The sequence below is a fragment of the Pagrus major genome, chromosome 4 (assembly GCF_040436345.1).
Source record: "Pagrus major chromosome 4, Pma_NU_1.0".
Lineage (NCBI taxonomy): Eukaryota > Metazoa > Chordata > Actinopteri > Spariformes > Sparidae > Pagrus > Pagrus major.
In genome coordinates this window covers 21,915,864-21,935,785 of record NC_133218.1, presented here as the reverse complement: position 1 = coordinate 21,935,785, position 19,922 = coordinate 21,915,864, and the positions used below count along the sequence as shown (strand labels likewise).

General features: G+C 39.5%; 3 protein-coding genes across 4 annotated transcripts in view; 1 reads left to right on the top strand and 2 right to left on the bottom strand.

The window, feature by feature from the left end:
- The window catches only part of apba2b (amyloid beta (A4) precursor protein-binding, family A, member 2b), a 69,755-nt gene extending 65,590 nt beyond the window's left edge, over positions 1-4,165 (top strand). The window contains exons 11-14 of the mRNA XM_073463730.1: positions 658-870; positions 969-1,088; positions 1,994-2,134; positions 3,841-4,165. Of these exons, the coding sequence (XP_073319831.1) occupies positions 658-870; positions 969-1,088; positions 1,994-2,134; positions 3,841-3,912 (546 nt within the window). The 3' untranslated portion in view covers positions 3,913-4,165. The remainder of the gene's footprint in view (positions 1-657; positions 871-968; positions 1,089-1,993; positions 2,135-3,840) is intronic.
- A 1,963-nt stretch (positions 4,166-6,128) lies between these two features.
- Positions 6,129-10,288, bottom strand: sord (sorbitol dehydrogenase). Its single transcript, XM_073464463.1, has 9 exons — positions 10,139-10,288; positions 10,008-10,041; positions 9,297-9,461; positions 8,909-9,068; positions 8,638-8,756; positions 8,086-8,151; positions 7,810-7,988; positions 6,783-6,904; positions 6,129-6,620 (listed from the first exon to the last, which is right to left on the bottom strand). Exons 1-9 carry the CDS (start codon positions 10,190-10,192, stop codon positions 6,455-6,457), a joined length of 1,065 nt encoding a protein of 354 aa, XP_073320564.1. The 5' UTR covers positions 10,193-10,288; the 3' UTR covers positions 6,129-6,454.
- A 1,089-nt stretch (positions 10,289-11,377) lies between these two features.
- On the bottom strand, positions 11,378-14,324 carry terb2 (telomere repeat binding bouquet formation protein 2). 2 transcript variants are annotated; one of them, XM_073465116.1, is made up of 7 exons: positions 14,175-14,324; positions 12,781-12,862; positions 12,552-12,691; positions 12,210-12,271; positions 12,059-12,126; positions 11,880-11,971; positions 11,378-11,654 (listed from the first exon to the last, which is right to left on the bottom strand). In XM_073465116.1, the coding sequence occupies exons 1-7, from the start codon at positions 14,236-14,238 to the stop codon at positions 11,542-11,544; spliced, it is 621 nt and encodes a 206-aa protein (XP_073321217.1). In that variant the 5' UTR covers positions 14,239-14,324; the 3' UTR covers positions 11,378-11,541. The 2 variants fall into 2 exon arrangements, with proteins under 2 accessions (XP_073321217.1, XP_073321218.1); XM_073465117.1 differs by having other exon boundaries at positions 11,880-11,968.
- Between the last annotated feature and the right edge of the window lie 5,598 nt (positions 14,325-19,922).

Here is a 19,922-nt window from a genome sequence, read left to right as displayed (position 1 = left end):
ACAAACATCTGTGCAGGGCACATTTGAACAATTATGGAAAGTTAAATGGGATTTACTTGATTGTTAAAGAAACTGTCCTTTAGCTGCTGAATATGTTAACGTAGTGGATATGTAGTTTAATATTATTACGGTGATATATATTGTTCAGAGAGAATCCATTCATGTATAAAATATACAGGTGGTTATGTCTGTTTTTTGAGAGATTGTGGTATTTCTTCACATTAATTCACTAATAAATAATAAATCCAACATTGCCATAAAGGAGTGCTGCTCATTGATTTGCAACTTTGCCTGCAGTAATCTAACACAACCAGAGATATTAATAGGATAGATATCTTGGTAGGGTGTCAGGGCATTGAACAGACTAGGAAGGAAAAAAGAGAGAAAAAGTGAATTTTCTGACGGGTATTAAAAAGGATTCATATTGTTTTAAGTAAAAACGAGTTCTTTACACATTCTTACAAATTTGAATCTGAATCAGGTGCTGCTTAGATATACTACAGCAGAAAAAAACTCTGATGAAGACACAGTAGTGTTGAAATGTTTTTATTGTAGGCTCCAGTCAATCAGTGTGCTGTGGTCATGTTATTATAGTTAGTCAGCTTCTGTACAGAATGAGACCTGACAAACTGTCTCCTCCTCTCTCTCCACCTCCAGCTGCAGCTGGAGAAGAGTAAAGGGGAGATCCTGGGTGTGGTGATCGTGGAGTCGGGCTGGGGCTCCATTCTGCCCACAGTTATCTTAGCCAACATGATGAACGGCGGGCCAGCCGCTCGCTCTGGCAAGCTCAGCATCGGAGACCAGATCATGTCCATTAACAACACCAGCCTAGTGGGGCTGCCACTTGCCACCTGTCAGGGAATCATTAAGGTACAGAGACACTGAAGATGCAGTTAAATCTGTAAAATAAACAGGATTTCTGTAAAACTGAACAACTTTTATGTTTGTGTGTTCCTCTTGTGTTAAAGGGCTTGAAGAACCAGGTTCAGGTGAAGATGAACATTGTCAGTTGCCCTCCTGTCACCACAGTCCTCATCAAGAGACCAGATCTGAAGTATCAGCTGGGCTTCAGTGTCCAGAACGGCATTGTAAGTATAGTTCTGACTTATTTTTGTTACCCAGGAGCATGTAGGGTGGTCACTGTGATATAAGGTTGTCATAATACCAGAATATTAAGTACAGTTCAGTACAATATGATTAGAAATACAATGATACTCAATACTACTTTCAAAACCACCACACACAAAAAACACTCCTTGGCATGGGATCATTTTTGTCTTCTTTTAAATTACAACCTAAAAAAACCCCAAAAAAGAGTCACTAAAAGCATAACCACACATTGGTAATGAAGTTAATATCTGTGCAGCCTTGGGTTGAAACCCTGATTGTGGGTCTGTTTTATTTATAGCAATGGTGCTTTTAATGCTATTGTATTTATAATTAAGGGAGATTTAATGATTTTAAACATGCGGCATCGAAAAACGTATCAAAGTATCGTCACTTTTGACGACCTTACTCAAATCATAATTAAAATGTGCTACTTTTTTGTGATTTTCTATTTTTTTCGTGATTAAATTGTGAATTTTAACATTCAGTGTGGTATATTTCGTACTTGTACCATTCAGCATGTGTATGTTCCTGTCTCAGTTTAGATTAATCTGCTCATTATTGTATTTGCCCTGTGTTGGATACACTGAAGAAACAGTGTCGTTTGCAGGGTTGTGATAAATTGCTGTTTGCTCTAATGCAACTCCTGCTAAAAAAAACATTGTATTTAGCATAGATGTAATGTGCAGTTTATCACTGTCTTTAAATATAAACTATCTGTTGTAGCCTCAGTTTCAGATGCCGTCACAGCATTGCTACAGACATTTTACCCTTCCACTGGCATATACCTCTGAATTCTTGCAAAATGCGTCTAACATGAAGACTTTTTCTTGTGTGTGTGTGTGTGTGTGTGTGTGTGTGTGAATGGTTTTTTTTTGCTCGTCAGATATGCAGTCTGATGCGAGGAGGCATTGCTGAGCGAGGAGGAGTCCGTGTGGGTCACCGGATCATAGAGATCAATGGGCAGAGTGTGGTCGCCACAGCACATGAGAAGATTGTCCAGGCCCTGTCGAACTCCGTTGGAGAGGTTAAACTCATGAACACAAACACACACATACACACAGAGAATAATTACATACACATTTACGTATGTGTATCTTTTATAAGCCCTATTTGAGTGTATACAGGTTCCACATTTAGTAATGAGGTTCTCTACCCATAAAGATCTTGGAAAACAGTTGTTTAATGTCTTCCTGACTCCAGAGAAACTTTCTAAAGCAAAGCAAGAAAGTAACCCTGATGGATCATTTCAGGCTCGGCCTGGTGACCACTCATTTTTAATAGAAATCCTGCATTACAAACTGGGTCGTTAGGTTTGAAAGATGTAGGCATTTACCAGGCAGGGGAAGACCAATAAAAGAAGTGATTCAGTATCTTTATAGGAAATGTAGGATCCAGCTTGTTTGGACAGTAAAAGTGAGGATATCTCGGCCTGTGCTGCCTCGACCAGACAGTTCCAGAGTCTGTTTGATATGCTTGGCTCTGACTACTCCAGTGATTTAGTATTGCACTTCCACAAAAGTGCAATACTAAATCACTGGAGTAGTCAGAGCCAAGCATATCAAACAGCTAATAAAGTCTGCAAATATGGGTGGAAGTTTCTGTGCTGTGGAAGGATGGAAAGAATCTGTCAAGTTAATTTCTGTTTGGAGTCTAAACATGGGTTCGAAATCACTTACTGTTTACTACTCAGTAGTCTGTGATCTCTGTTTAGAGGAAAATTTAGTGTATAAGACAGAAAAATCAAAAACTCCACTGAGGTCGTTCCTCTCGCCCAACTGCCTTCTAAATTTACCTCTTTGAACTGTCTGCGAGAACACGCTGCGAGATGGTAAATAAATCTTGTTTAGTGACCATTGATTTTACACTACTTTTTATGTTGCATTGTGGGATAATATAAGTCAGAACAGAAACCAGGAGATAAATAGATATTTAAAACATATAAACGTAGAGTTACACCAAAGAAATCGAAGGTCAGGAAAGTGTCAGCTAATGAATACCAGGAGCCAGAAGAATGAACGTACCTGATGAACAAAAAACTGTGTGTACGCCTGTTCCCACACATGGACTGGTATTTATAAAGGAAGAACATGTAGTGAATTTTTATCAATTTTTATTTACACGGGAGCTGTTAGATCCTGCATCCATCCATCATCTTTTCATTTGATCCTGAATTGCAAAGCACTTTGTAAAGTCTGTTTCAGTTTGAGCTCTATGATTATTCATCGCTCATCCTTCTGACTTACAGGAATGATGATGAAGATATTATCATTATTAATGATGATTTATAGGTCCATGTGCCGTGCGTAACGGTTGCACGTAACAACAGCTGCTCTGGTGCTGCTGGAGAACACAGACGGTTAAACCACATTGTGCTTCTTATTTTACCGTTCTTCTGGGACCAGTGAGTGGTGGAGCCGGCACAAGTGTAGATATGCAGAGTGCTTCTATGTCCATTTATGGATATTTGTGAGTTGGGAATGAAGCTTGTGCATGCCTGCCGGTTTTCACGAAGAGAAAAAGAATATAAAACAGAATCAGGTGTACGCACAGCTTCATAAATCTGACAAAAAGAATGTGTATGAATATTTCTATTTTTCTAAATATACACAGTTTTAGTCATGAATCAATTTAGTCATGAGGTTTATGCATCTTCTAAATATCAATAAGAAAACACTGTTCATTTGTGGCCTTTTCACTGACATTGTGTTGTTTTCTTTCTCTCAATGTCAGATTCACATGAAGACCATGCCTGCAGCCATGTTCAGACTTCTGACAGGACAGGAGACACCTATGTACATATAAACAATGGCCAGGGACCGCTCCACAGGACGGGCTGTGATCAGTTGTGATTGGTTATCTTACGGGGCAAACCAAACTGACCAGTGACCGGGGGGGAGGATCACTTCTCCCTGTCGATTCATTTCTCTTTTTTTTTCTTTTCTTTGAGCTGATGACTTCATCATCATCATCATCTCTTCCCTCGTCTGTGCTTAACATGCATCGGCCATTTTATTGACATGAGATGCTTTTTCCATCCAACCAGCTGAAGAGACTGTGTGTGTGTGTATGTGTGTGTGTGTGTGTGTGTGTGTGTGTGTGTGTGTTATTTATTTGTCCTGTATGTGCTTTTCTGTGTCACTCCAGTGAGACTGTGTGGACGGACTTATCGAGCGAATGCATCACAGTTTATTTTTTTATATTCATGTAATGCAATATGATACTTCTACTATACTTCTTGTATAGTTTCATTTTCTCCACTGTTTATTTATTTCTCATGTAAATACATATTTTGCTAATATTGCAACTGAAGGCAGAGGGGAGGGAGGCGCCCGCAGCTGTAAATATTTATTGAATCTTGCTGTTGAACTGAAAGCGGTCTGTGATGATGGCAGGGACACAATTAAATGCCAGATATCATCGTAGTTGCCAGTGAAAAGGGGAATGCGTCAAGTGTTTGAAATGTTGGGTTTAAATACGCTAAATTGATATAATGTACATGTGAATCAAACCAACGCTTGCAGCAGGGGTTTATGGGAGAAATGCCATATCCTTTTTGATTTTCGTCATCATACGGCAATACACAAGTTCAACCTCTGAATGGCAAGATTAGTCTTTTCTAAATCCCATGTACAAACACTCACACACATTTAAATAACAAGCAACTGAATACAACTATTAACATGCATTAATTATGCTTTTGATATCAAAATCACATGTATGAGGAAATGAAGTTTCTTTTGTGTGCTACTCTACTGTATGTTCATCTTTAGTGTTCCTGACTGAAACTCATGCATACTATGAGTGGATTGTGAATGTAACTGTGTTGTGTGAGCTGTCCCATTGCCATAAGCAGTATTAGAATGTCTGTACATAAGGAGAAACTCGTCTAGTATTGTGCTCATGTTGAAAAAACAAAACAAAACACACAGGTTTAGTCACTGCGAACATCTTCCCACCTGTATGTTGGCTTTCAGTCCTGAGAGGGAAAGAGAGAACTGTGAATCACACACACTGTGACAGAAACAAGCCTTACCACCGAGTAATGGTTTTGCAATGCATTGTAGTAAATTTTAACCATATGAACATTATCTGTGTGCATGCCTCGTAAAGTAGTACCATGTCATTGTGGCAAGATAATAAAATCTGAGCTAAACCTGGCTGGTTTTGTTGGACTGGATCAAACTGAAGACAGATTCAAAAAAAAGGATGTGTTTGCTGTATGAAAGTGCAGCCTTGGCACCGATCCGTTTCTGTGAAAGCCCACTGCTGCCAAGAAAAGAAAAAAACTTCAATGATAAGAAGTCAAAATTATTTCTGACTGACTTTAGCCCTGTCCACACATACGCAGGTATTTCTTAAAACAAAGCTATGCGTTTTGGCTTTCTGTACACACTTCCCACAAAGCTCACAGCTGCAAAGTGAATCAATAAATTAACAGTAGTTGGTGTGACAGCTTCATAAAGACCTTGAGAACTTTAAAAAGTACTGAATCTTTCAAAGAGTACTTTGCTTTAATTGGCAGTGGAGTATCCAAGCTGCAGTTTGATTGATATTCCTGTTGGCATAAAATGGCAAAGTATTTTCGGTTCTTGTTTATTTAAAGTGTAAACACAACTTTTGCCCCTCTGGTCTTTTCAAGCGCCATTATTGTTGACTCAGCTATCAATAACAATAAGGATAAAACGTGAATTTATTCATTCATTTACTCTTTATAATGGACACATGAAAGCAGGTACAAGTGACTGGATCTCCAGTCAGTCTTCATTCAAGTCTTCAACCAATCTAAACACCAATGGTGTCATTATTCTATAGCCATTACATTGTGCAATCAACATTTACTTTATAATGACACGCTAATATAAAAAAACTTGTCTAAACTTGTTTATATATAGTACCTGTTATGTACTATTGGGTACTATTGGGACAAAAACACAGCTATGTTTTCACTTTGAGTCTCTAGTTCCCCCTAATGGCTCCAATCTGGTAGTGCAGGTTGTGTGAAAATGAAATAGACGACAATTTGTTAAATTAATTTAATTAAGGATTTTTTCTTTTTTTTACTACAGTAGCTGCAACTATCAGAAATTTAAAGAGCAGATTTGTAAATTATGTACAATCATAAAACAATTTAAATGTTTAACAAAGTTAAGCATCATAAAATTATAACTCGTACCATTTGTTGCAACTACATCTCTGACCTGCAGGCAGTACAGCAGTAAGTATTGTGTTAGTAGTGTGTCTCTTTGAACTAGCCGTTATCTTTCTCAGGGTCAATGTCCAGTGTGTGTCCGTCACGCTGAGTCGCTCGCAGTCAGTCAGGTTTGCTTCACTGCAGCGGGTCACATCAGGGATTCTGGTCGTTCTGGTCACACTTTAACATGACCTTTATCCCCAGACCCTGACGCGTGGTCTCAAAGGCCGCGACCGCCTGCTTCAGAGGGAACCGGTGCGTCACGAGGGGCTTCACGTTCACTTTGCCCGACGCCAACATGGCTATGGCCATCGGCCAGCTGCAACACAGCAAGCCAAACATTTTACTTAAGAGTTCAATCTCTGTGATACCTACTACTTAATTATTACTGCCTGTAAACAAACTCACAAGTTGAACTGCATCCAACTTTGCTTTAAACGTCTGCTTATAGAATAAGAAGGGCAGTTAATCATTATCTTACGTGTTGCAGTAGCGGAAAACTCCTCTGATGTCCACTTCTCTTACAGCAGCATTGATCAGAGGAACAGTGGCCATCTCAGAGCCGAGACCCACCAGCACAACCACACCTCCTGAACGTGTCGCCTGACAGGAAAGAGACAAATATAACTTTAGAAAAACAAACAAAAAAAACTTGGATTATTTTATCTGCAGATACTGAAACTCTTTGGCATTTAGTAGGCTGAGTATAACATAATAAATACAATAATACAAGCAGTGATGGAGAAAGTATTCAAATTCTTTACTTAAACTGAAAATAGACAACTTTTTTTGCTTCAACTTATCTTTCTGAAGTAAATACTGATTGCACAGTGTAATGGCTGAAGAAAGTGTACGTATAGATTGGTACCCTATAAACTTTGTTTTCACTCAGGAAGAATTACGGCGAGGAAGCACATCTGCCATTGGGCAACCAAAACAAGAAGAGGCATTGTTTTCCCAGGTCGCTAAACCATGTTACTATGGAGCAACTGGAATAACTGTGGAAACTCACACAGCAAAAGATGACGAATCTCGCTTATGGAGGAGGCAAAGAAGGTGAAGAGGAAGTGTGACAGAAACCGAGGTAAAACAAGAGTGAATGCCCACGTGTTCTTTCTTTCTACTAGATCAGTAACAACACCTACCTACTTATTGATACAACCTGGCGTGTCTTTTCATAGCACTGAGATCAGAGTTTCGAGGTCCAATTGTGATTCTTACGATTGTTTTGCATTGGACAGTAACCAGGATGCTAGCGGTAGCCATGTTGCTAACACTGTCTTTACAAAAGCACTTGGACCCGTCCTAGGATTTGATTTGAAAAGTTGTCTGTTTCCACTTCAAGTAAAAACAGTAATACAAAAACTGGTCATTTTACATGCTAATTAAATATAGTAGGTAGTGTAATCTGTAATGTGACAAGTAGCTGAAGCTGTCAGATAAATGTCGTGGAGTAAAAAGTACAGTGTTTCCCTTATGTGATATTTTACAGGAAAAAAGACGCGTACATAAATGGCAGTTTGAATGCAGCTCTCAACACCAGTGCACTCAATAGTAATGTGAGGCTGAGCGCCCAGCATGTCCTCTACACTCTTGGCCAGCTGCTGGGCTCCGTCTCCTTTCTTCACCGTCAGCTGGAAGTCTGCACCCAACTCTTTGGCCATTGTCAGACGCTCTGGGAACAGATCTGAATGCAGCAGAGGTGGATTAGAGAATAAAAGACCAAACAGAATCTGTATGAGCCGTTTCAGCTGAGATGGACGTTTAGAAACTGCGCGTGTTACCTGTGATAACGACCTTTGAGGCCCCCATTGCTTTGGCCACGAGCAAACAGACCAACCCGATAGGTCCTGTGGAGAGAGAGGAAATAAACAACATGACCACTGTAGAGAGTAAAAAGAGCCAATGACATAATGTGTGCTCAGCATTTACATTGGACCTATTCTGTTTAACTTACCCTTGTAGAACAATTTTTGCTGTTTCACCTGATATTGCTGAACACATCTGTCTTTAATGTTCATTAGCTTGTTTTCACAACATAAGGGATTTGTTAAATATTAAGTCTCTTACGAGGTGCGTTCAGGTTCAGCAGTTTGTGCCCCGACTTGAGTTTTGTTGAGTCAGTATGCTTCTTGCTTTGGTGACTACACTCACAGAGAGTAATAACTGATTCTTTACTTGCATGGGCATGTTACTCAAATAAACCTCTCTGTTTGTATTCCTTAACAGTGCGCCCTGAAATGCTGCCTGCCGTGTCTTGTCTTACTGATGGATTATTATGAATAATCCTACAAAAGTCTTTTAATTTAATTTCAATAGTTTGGTCTAAGTTTTACCTGCACCACAGATGAGCACTGTGCTGCCGAGGGTCACGCCACCTCTGCGACAGGCGTGGATCCCCACAGACAGAGGTTCGATCAGAGCTCCCTCCTCGTACGTCACATTATCAGGCAACCTGCATCGTTGGAAAAAAAAGTCAGAGAGAGAGAGAATAAGACGAAGAAGGACATAAAAGGATAACCGCAAAGGTTAGGCAAGAGCAACAGTTGGCAGTCAGATCAGGCGGTTGTTGGGCAAGATCTGGTGCAATCATGAACAAAATGTTACTTGTAACAGAAGTTGGCACTGTGCTTGTAGTATTGGCTGAGGTTTCCATCATCGGGGGGCGTGGCACAGAAGAAGATGGTGGGAGACAAGTTATACCGTCCGTTTTTTAAGTACTCGTCCACCTGGCGGGGCACACCAGGCTCAATGGCCACTCTGTCACCTAAAAAGTAAACAGCACTGGATGAGTTAAGGACTTGCATCAAAATGATGACATTACAGAGCCATGAATGCATGTGATTAAATGCATTCATGGCTCCGCAAGTAGAGTAAGTAATGTAACCAGAGTTAACAAATGTAATATAACCATTTAAAATTATAAATATTGTTGTTTGAAATGTAAAAGCACATCCACTTCCATGACACTGCTTTCGGTATCTCACCCACTCACCTACTTTAAGGTGCTTGACTGCAGACCCGACCTTCACCACCCGTCCTGACGCTTCGTGCCCCAAAACCATTGGCTTTGTGAGCACAAAGTCCCCGATTCGGCCGTGCTGCCAGTAGTGAACATCTGAGCCACAGATTCCAACAGAGTGCATCTGGAGCAAAACCTCTGGGTACAAAATATGGACAAACAGTACTTACTCATCAGAGGGTATGCATTTCATCACCCTGTCGCAGAAAGACTCTGAGGACCAGTCTGACTCCAGAGGTCACAATTGTTTCCTACATCTTTGATTTTTAATTCACATTTTACAAGAATATTATATTGATTTAATTACTGAAATGTCTTCATAGCTTTTTTTGTTTTTAACATTAGATAGGGAAGTGGTATATTGTTTAAGATCATTAACAAAGTGCAGGAAAGTTGTCTTGGATTCTGACCATTTTTCTTATGAATATGGATTATGATAAAGATCTTCAGAAAAATCATGAATGCATTTCAAAGCTATAAAAGCAGCAGTTTATAGTATTTTCCTTTAAGGGAATAAACGGAAGCATTTTGACTTGCAGTGTCTTTTAAATAAGAAACAGACTGTCCAAAGTTATTTGCATTGATGTATAGCATGAAGTTTATTTAATTTCACTCACAATAACCTGCACACACAGTCTACATATTTTGTTGAAGTGGCCTGTAACTTGTTAAGAAGTGTCATACCATCAGGTCCTGGCTCAGGGACGGGACGGTTTTCCTGTAAGAAAATGCAGAAAGGTTGGATTCAGTTGAAGTCACACCGAGTGTAACTAATCGCCACATGTACACGGACCACGTTTGTGTCGGTCTCCTACCAGCCGCAGGTCTCCCTGAGAGTGCAGCACCACGGACAGATTCTCCTGCGACATGACGGGTGTGACAGCGAGCTGACAGCAGGATGAACATGAACCAGACAGATGAAGAGTCCGGAGAGACAAACCTCAGTCCTGCTGGTGTCAAAGTACACACAGCAGCGAGCGAGCGAGCTACACCTTCCTGTTAGCAGGGCAGGTACCAAAACAAAGCATGTGATTGGCTAACGACCCGTGGAACAGTCCACTCTGCAGGGGTGAGCGCGGCCACGCAAAGAAATTCAACCTCGCTCATTTAACTACATTTAACCCTCACATTGCTCTGTATTACTTTGCAACGTATTTAAATTATGTTTTTAGTAATTAAAGGCTGATATTAAACCTGTCTAATAGATATGCCGTGATGTGATTACCATTAAAAACCCTTTAACTTTAACGTTATACTACGCTCAGTCCGATACGATTGTCCAATAGGAAACAGGCTGTACAGAATGAGGTACAGCAGTTTGTTTTCATCTGATGAGAATTTTATTTATTATTATTTACATTTAATTAAATTGAAACCATTTTGAGTATAGTACCTGTTTGTTTTTGTATGAAATAACCATCTTTCTGATTACTAATGTGATTGTGAAACAATATGTCAACAATTTCTTTTTTCCCCCTCTTCTAATGGTTTCTACATTGTAGAGAAAACTTTCTGATTTCAAATGTCTTATTGAAAGTCAATTTTAAAAAAAGAAAAGCCAAAATGTCTTATTGAAGAAAGTGTTTGTTTAATCAAATTGTAAACAGCTGTAAAGCCTTTCCATTTTGGTATATTTGTTCTTACAATACACTTTTCTATATGTCTCACTTGTCTCGTGCTGTCTGTCATCTGTGATTTTTCCACCTTGTGCTGTATTTCTTAAAAAGTACAAAACATTGTCTGGTCAGGTATACCTTTAGAAAGTAAGTATGTTAGTTGAGTGCACAAATTACTTGACTCCTCTTATGGACAACTTAACAATTTTAATTCAAGTGTATCGTCACTCCGTTGTCATATCAGAAACTGAGCAGTATTGTACACACTGTCAGGCAGATGTAAGTTATTTTACCCTTTTGTACCATTTATCTATTTCAATTTCACTGGGCAACGTGAACAAAATGGGACTATGTGAGAGGGATAAAACAAACAGCAGACACAATGAAATAATGTGGACAAAATGAAATCAGCATTAGCCATGGTACACATTTATTTTATGTCACTGTAAACATCTACAGTGCAAGCGGGCAATGCAACCATAAAAAAACAAACAAACACATAACTCATTTTCTGGTATATTATATATATTTCTTGTGACTGTTAATACCACAACTGATATTTATTCTTCTTCAACATGCTTGTCTCTGAGTGCACGACTGCTTTATGTGTGTGGCAAGCAGCAGTGGGCTTTACAGTTGGAGCATCGGACACACCCGGGATGGAAATCACACAGATCATCTGAATATTTCTGCAGGTTGTCCATGCTGACATACCCTACAGTGAACAAGTCACCAGAATAAAAAGCATAATGTCAACACACTGAACAATACAAAACATACTTCCAATACCTACAAAAGATTGTCTCATAATCTAAAAATACAGATTGCACCACATCTTCAATATGGTTAGTTATCGCTTATTATCTAATCAAAAACAACTACAGACATTTACTCAAAGAACAGTATGATTGAAATTATGAAATTAACATTAATGTTTCACCTGTGAACATGTTACTAACTGGATAATCCCGCAAATGACCACATAAAGGGGCTTCACTTCCTGATGAGTCTGTGTCACATGGTTCGCAGCTGCTTAAAGAGCATCAAAGGCAAAATTAGTTTACGGGACGGTTTACAATTTTCTGAGCTCTTTTTTGAGTTTCTAAATATTTAACATACTTGCTTGTGCTGACTTCTCCTTCACTGTGCTCATCCTCTGTCTGGTAACTCAAACTCTTATGGGAACCCTGAAAAACAGAATTAAACTAAGAAGCTTACAGTAATTTACATGATCTGCCTTTGTGTAAATTCAACATCCTGGTGTACTTACCTCTGCTTCTGACTGCTCATCTTCACACTCCCAAATCAACCTCCCAACCACGTTTCTCACTTCTTAAATGATAATCAGACAAAACATGGCAGGAGTTGAGTAATTCATAAAATTGGTTTTCATCAAACGAATGACTCATCCCTTTGAATATTTCTGAGGCCCGAAGAGGTAAAACAATCCAGTATTAACAAAGATTAAATATGTTTTTTATTTTTTTTATTGTTAACCATCTTGTAACCCTTCAGACTAATGCTGGGATCTCCTTACAGGTCCAGATCCCAAGGTTGGGATCCACTGATTTAGCATGTTTCACAACAAATCAATAAACATAGTTGTCCTCACCTTCCTGCACTGAGGCCGGAGGCAGCACATAATGACCAATGCACACAGACTTGACGCTCTGTCTCTTCTCACAGGTGGACAGAAACAAGCAGTGAAAAACCACCACCTTGTTCCAAAGATAATCTTTGCTCTCAAATATCCTGAAAAAACCAGAAATGATGGAAACATGACTTTCAAATGATCTGCTAGATGATAAATGTGCAGCTTTTCGTCTCTCAAACACGCTCACCTCAGAGTGTCAGGACATGTAGCGTCCTTGCTGAAAAGGTAGTCTGCTGTTCTCCAACCAGCAATGGTCCCACCCTCCAAAACTACAAGAAAAATGTTATTTTAAGCAAAAAGCCAGCTCAAACTGACAATAGCAGGTCCAATTTAAATGTGTAAAGGAATTCTTGAGCCATGCTGAACTGCAGGTGGTTCAGGAGACTTGATGTATAGACTGGCATAGACTGGTCCCCTCGACAAAAAGCCTGTGAGACTTTTCAATTGGATTTTCGATTATTGCCGAAAATAATCTCTGTGGCAAACACAACGTTAGCTTTTTACGTCTAGCGATTTAATTTACACTTCGAAAATCACAAAAGTGGTGTTCATCTGTGAAGATTATCTTGCTGAACAAAACATGTAAGTATCATAAACTTGTAAGTAAAGTTAAAGTTAGAATAGTTTGTAACTAAAGTCTGTAGTCTCATTTAGCCACTTGTTAGCAACCACCATTTTTAAGACATGTAAGCGCATTATAATTAAATTCTGGGACATTTAATGATGAATTTTATGTTGTAGAACAAAATGTGTAAATATCTTAAGCCTGTGGTAACCACAGACCTTATTTCAGGCATTTAACCAAAAACCAGTTCAAATGTGTTCAATATGGGGCGGCTGTGGCTCAGTGGGTAGAGCAGGTGACCGGTGACCCAGGCTCCCCTGGGCGGAACTGAGCCACATGCCGAAGTATCCTTGAGCAAGATACTGAACCCCGAAATTGCTCCTGACGCGCAGTTGGCACCTTGTGTGGCAGCCTCTGCCGTCAGAGGGCCCTGCGATGAGCTGGCGACTCGTCCAGGGATATACCCTGGCCTCCGCCCATATGAACACTGGATTTGGCCCCAGTAAGCCCCGCAACCCCCCGAAAGGGGGGGATAAAGCGGCAACATTCCCGCGACCCTCACGGATATAGCGGTCAAGAAAATGAACTGAACTGAACTGAACAGTTCAAAAATCTCATTGACTTTGAGACGAGGGAACTGGATGTGCCATAATGCTAACTGATTGTCAGGTTTTAAGGCTACAAACTACACCAGTCTGTTACGCTGAAACTTTTATTTAAGTTTGATCAAGGGGAATAGGCTTTACAAGCATTACAGATCTAATAGGAGGCTGTCTGTCTGTCTATCTGTCAGAGTCTGAGGCCAAGTACATCATATCTACTGGCCTTGGCTGTCATGGAGGCAGCACAGATTCCTAATCTTGGTAAGTGGCACTGTTTTTACTTAAATTTTTGTTTCACCATAACATTAACCTAACACAATGTCAGTCTCTTAGATTGCTAACTAAAATAAACACAGGCTACTATAAACCTTGACCTGATAGTAGATTAACAGTTAGCTAGCTGACAGCACTTACCCCAAAAGTTGTGACATTCCTGTGGTGCACTACTGGAGAACCAGGCAGACTTATTCCTAAACATGGCAACAGCGTTTATTAGCCTTGTTAGCTAGTTTCAACTAGTAATTATACGTATAAAAATAAAAGCCCAGTAACTCTTCAGCTAGCTGCTGAAGCTGCTGCTGTTGTCCCGCTGTTTGCTGTTTCGTGCTCAAACGACTCTGCTGCGTTTAAATGCTGTCAAAAACTGTCGGAATTCTGAGGGACGAACGACAAATCAAACAGTTAGCAAGGCCTGAGGCTAGCTATCTTAATACTTGGCTGTTACGATGCTTAGTTGTATGGCTGTGCTTGTACATATTGTTTAATGTTTCGTTTTTATATGATTTTTTTTTCTAAACCTGTACAATTTAAAATTACAGCCTCCTAAAGAAAAAAAAAATGGTTAGATGGTTAGTTAGCAAAGTTAGCTAAGTGAACAGTAATGGAGGCTGGGCAATCTTAACATTTGGATGATGGGATCTTAGGAGACTAATTGGTGGGGCTGTTTTTGTTTACTTTTTTAAATTACAGCCACCAAAAGAAAAAAATATCCTGTTTTCTAGTTTTCCAAATTAGGGATGTAACGGTTACCGGTGTCACGGTAAACCACGGTAACATTCCCGACGGTGAAGGTTACCGTTTATGTTTTAATTACCATGGTAACCGCCGCGGTCGATAACCACGGTGTGGAAAACTCGCGAGATACTTTATCCAAGTCTCCCTACGCAGGCGCAGCGTGCAACGTGCGCTTGTTATGTAGTGAAGAAGACATGGTGGAGGGAAGACGTGATAGTAGCGGCCCTCAAGGCATTTTTCCGCCTTCAAAGAGAACCAAATCTGAAGTCTGGGCGTATTTTGGTTATTATAAGAATGCTCAGGGACAGCTGGTCGACGATGGCAGCGTATCTGCAGGAGCTGCAAGAAGAAAGTTGTTGCGAGGGGCAGCAACACATCCAATTTACTTACTTATTTGCGCGACCATCGCCCTCAACTGTTCAGCGAATGCAAGGTAAATTAACCTTAAGCTCAGGTGAATGATGTGTGTATGTCGAGTTTTCTCTGTCTAATTTGCTGTTGTCACTAATGCAAACTGACCAGATAGTGGTATAACTGAACGAAGTTGATCCGTGATTTGGCACGTTATCTGAAACGCTTATTAATTGTAGATTTCACTTTTTAAAGTCGACCTAATAATTCCCCAAACATTGATGCAGAGCTGCAGTGAGGAGGATTTGAGACAAACACGTACTGGGTGGACTGAGTTAGTGAATGCAAACTGACTGAGATGACTGACTTTCATCTGAGCTCCGTTCACCGGAGCAGCATCTACCTGTGGCTCAGCAGCCATTAGACCAATCAGATTGACCGAGTCCATTGACAACAGACGAGCAAGCAGACAGAGACAGACAGCCAATATATATATAAGTAATATCAGAAATATATAATACTTGTGGATTATTTGTAGAATAGACTATATATAAAGAATAATCTGAAATGGTGAATATAACAAGTGTCTAGATAGAGATAAGAGCCAAAATAGTGTTCATAATTAATTCAACAATAATCCTTTTTGTTTTGATCTAAAAAATTATCCAACCTGTTTCTCACAAAAGTGACATGATCTAGATTGTGAGTTTTGTGATCTGTTGGTTGCACCCTTAGTATTAAGTAACAATGACAGTAATAATTAATAATGACATTTTCTATTAATTTTTTTCACAGAGAGGATCTGCTGGCCAATCGAGTGCTACTGCCAGTACATCTCATTCTACCTCTGTAACGCAGACATTACAGGACGCGTTTCAAAAACAGGCTGCTTATACCCTAAGCCTTTTAATATATAATAAATCTATTTAAATATAAATCTTGGTGAAATTATTTCAATTTATCAGTGTATCAGTGTTTTTTCAACATTTTGAAGACATTTTAAAAATACCGCGGTATACCGATAACCGTGATAATTTTGGTCACTATTACCGTGGTGTGAAATTTTCATACCGTTACATCCCTATTCCAAATACAGTTTGGGCTTTTAGCTGGTTCGTTTGCCAAGTTAGCTAACTTAAAGGTAATGGGGGGCGATAAAAGGTATGTTTTCCTCTCATAGGTTGTTCGAGGAAATCCTCCAAAGATTTCTTCTCCCATAGGTTTCCAATTCAGTTGAGGTTCGGTGACTATGAAAGCCATTTTTATTGTCCTGACATGATACATGTTGAAGTCTTTGTGTTTGTTTCTCCACTTTTTTGAGTCTTTTCCCCTTGACACCCATCTGGGTCAGCAGCAGTGTTACGCAGTACTACATTTCACCACCAGATGGTAATATTTCTTAACATATACAGTGTGTGGCTATTACAGTCCATTTTATATGGCTTATAACAGTTAGGTCTAACAATATGTTGAAAGTAAAATACTGTATTGATCAAGCTTTTTTTCATTTCATTAGTGCAGCTGCCATTGAATAACTTTGGGGCTCCATAGTAAGTGTTTCATATCTTCTAAATGCAGCTACGTTTGGAAAGCAAAGCTATGCTGACTGATATTGAGCTGTTTGTCTGAGGGACTGGGACTGAATAATGGTGCAGCTTTCAGATGATGGAAGTGCACAAGGGCTTTGCATATCTAATGTCGAGAACTGGTTTATTTTTGAATATATGTAAGCAATTTTCCAATCTGGTGCTGCTGTAATGTCTGATGTTTGTTGGAGGTAAATTCAGCCTCTTGTTGTCAAATCTCACTTGTACACAATAACCACTGACATACTGAACAGCAGATTTTGGCAGTATGGAGACATCAGCTCCTCTGCTTTATGTTCTACCACCTCCTCTATGGGGTTGTCTGCAGGTCAGGCGCTCATCACATCACACAGAAACACTCAGAGAACCCGTTGACTCCTGTTTACGAAGCCTAATAATGTCATGTAACCTTGTGTTTTATAACAGCAGCAGCCTATTAGGGGAGATATTGCTGTACAGCAGTATTGCTGGTATAACTGATGGGCTATGCATGTTTGAACTCTGAGAAACCGGAGAGCCTATCACTCTGTCACTAAAGGGGATAGTATTGGATGTATCTCAGGTTATTACAGGTCTTTGGAATTGCTCAGAAAACCATTGTGCGTGTCTCCTCCATGTGCAGGCGCTCGGCTCTGTGTGCTGTTTGTATGTGTGACGGGGCTGCAGGCAGAGACTCCATGTCGATTACAGCATGCATGTTTGTAATGTTTTCTGCATGTGCCATCGTTCCTCCACTCCATACGGTGACTGGTTGATGGGGTTCAAAGCAGGGATATCTCTGTTGCCATGACAACAGTGAAGCCACACCCTGTTTCTTATACCCAACCCCCTCAACATGCTCCGTTCAGAACAAAGCACTGGAAGGAGGAGCAGGTTGGTGGTACAGGCACTGAGGTTGAACAGGAGCAGAAAAACAAAATTAATCATCTAACTGTTGTTGATTGAGCAAAGCTGTCGACGACACCTTTTTTATTATATGATAAAATTGTCCTATTGGTTACCCATTTTATTTTTCCTTGCACAAAAAGCAGTAAAGCATTGCTGGAATATGGATTTTACTGTGCGTGGAAATCATTTGTGATCAGTTCATATTTTGCTAATAATACCTTATTAAACATTTGAATCTACCTCTCAAAAATAAAGTAAATTGACTCCTAATGTAGCCTTCTCTGATTCTGCATCACACATAGATCAAGTCAGTGGTTTTCCAATGGAGAAACATCCAACATATTTCATACATTATTAATCATTAATCGATAATGGAGCCGACAATTTAAATAAAAGAAACTGCTCAAAATTTGCACCCATACTGTAAATATTAAATGTTGTTCTGAAACAGACGGTCAGTTGATTAGTGGATGACGTAAGATGAATCCACAACAATACTGATACCCAGTTATCATTCAAGTCGTTTATCAAGCAAACATTCTCTGGTTCCAGCTTCTCAAATGTGAGGATTTTATTTTTTTTCTCTATTTTATATCATTGTTAATTGCTTTGGGTTGTGGACTGTTGGTAGGAAACAAAAAAACAATGTGAAGGAGTCATTTTTTAGTCACCATATTAATCTGTAATAAAAAGAATTGCATGTAGCTCTATTTAAATGCAGCACTGAAGCAACTAAGATAAGTACTGTATGTCAACAGAAAATTATGCCGACCAGTGGCGATTTGCTCTGGTCCTTTTGTCACGAGATAATAAATGAAATACCTCGGGGTTGTGGATTGTCGGTTGGAGAAAAGAAAATAATTGTTAGCCGCAGCTTTAATTAAATGTTTCATGTTTGGGGAGGTGTTACCACACTGCATTCATGCTCCAACTGTTACATTTACATGTCTCTTGCTCTTCTCTTTGACTCTGGCCTGTTGGGTGTTTGTGTGTCCTCTGATGTCCAGGAATAATTCACATAATCTAAATTATGTAAAAATTACCGGATGTGTCCTCTTCCTGCCTTTTGTTTGCCGTTGTGCTGATTTTGTCCTTTCAGCTTCCCTCCTGCTGGACACAGTGAATGGCCTGCAGTGGCAGAGCTGGCCGCCCCAGGATCATCCATCTCCCCCTGTCCCTTGTGATATTGTTGTACCATTGTGTGGTAGCCTAGATTATTGTATTGCCATTGTTGTTGTTTTACTGCTGTTGGTGGTCGTCAGTTTTAGGGCATTCGTTTTGTGTTTTTTCGATTGATCTGAGATAAAACTGATTGATTGTTCTATAAAATGTCAGAAAATAGTGAAACATGCTCATCACATTTTCCCATGACACAAAGTGACATCTTTATATCTCTAGCTTTGGCCAAACAACAAAGACCTGTAACACAAACATATTTATTTTGGTGTCATAGAACAGTATGTCTCAAACTTGACACCGTGTACCATCTCAAAAAATATTATGCTCTCAAGGTACCACTGTTATAAGTACGCTGAGTCATTTATCTTTACTGTTCAGCCCAGTTGTTACAAGCCAAGAAGGCTGGCAAATGGCTGACTGCAGGTCGAGTCACAGTTGATATAAGGACACCTGGGGATATTTCCAGCTGTTTTTTGGTGACCAAAACAAGCTGTTTTTTTCTCAGGATGTTTGGCCATCTGCATCTGTGATCGTAGCGACCAAAACAGGTATTTTAAGCCAAACCATGATGTTTTCCTAACCCTAACCAAGTGTTTTTTGTGCCTTAACTTTACCAGAGCATAAGAGTTGTGACAAGAGTGAAATAAACCATTCAACCTAAAAAAGGTACAACATAAAGAAACATTCAGTTTTCTTATTTGTGGTTTTACAGATATGCTTGATATAACATTGAAAAAAGATAAGCAAATGCACACAATATAGTAATCATCAATTTTTATATCACTGTATACCTCAAAAAGTAATATCGCTGCAACCCCACTCTCAGATTTGTTTCTGATCCATTTCCTGTTAATTGCCTGGTCGTTTCAGTTCTTGTATCTGTTATACAATATGAAAGCGATGATGTCATTACATACATTTGTCTCCATTTTGATTCTTCTCAGCTGTAATCCTGATACAGAGATGTGGTAGGTCTGGTTGGCCTGGTTTCAGCTTGCCTTGGACTCCTTTGGTATTTTCTACATCTGTAGTCCCCAACTGTGAACCTAGTTGTTCATATACATGTGTACATACTCTATTTTTTTTTACATTTATTTGTTAAGCTTTGTTGTGCTCGTTCTTATCTGTTAGGTCTATTCCTGTG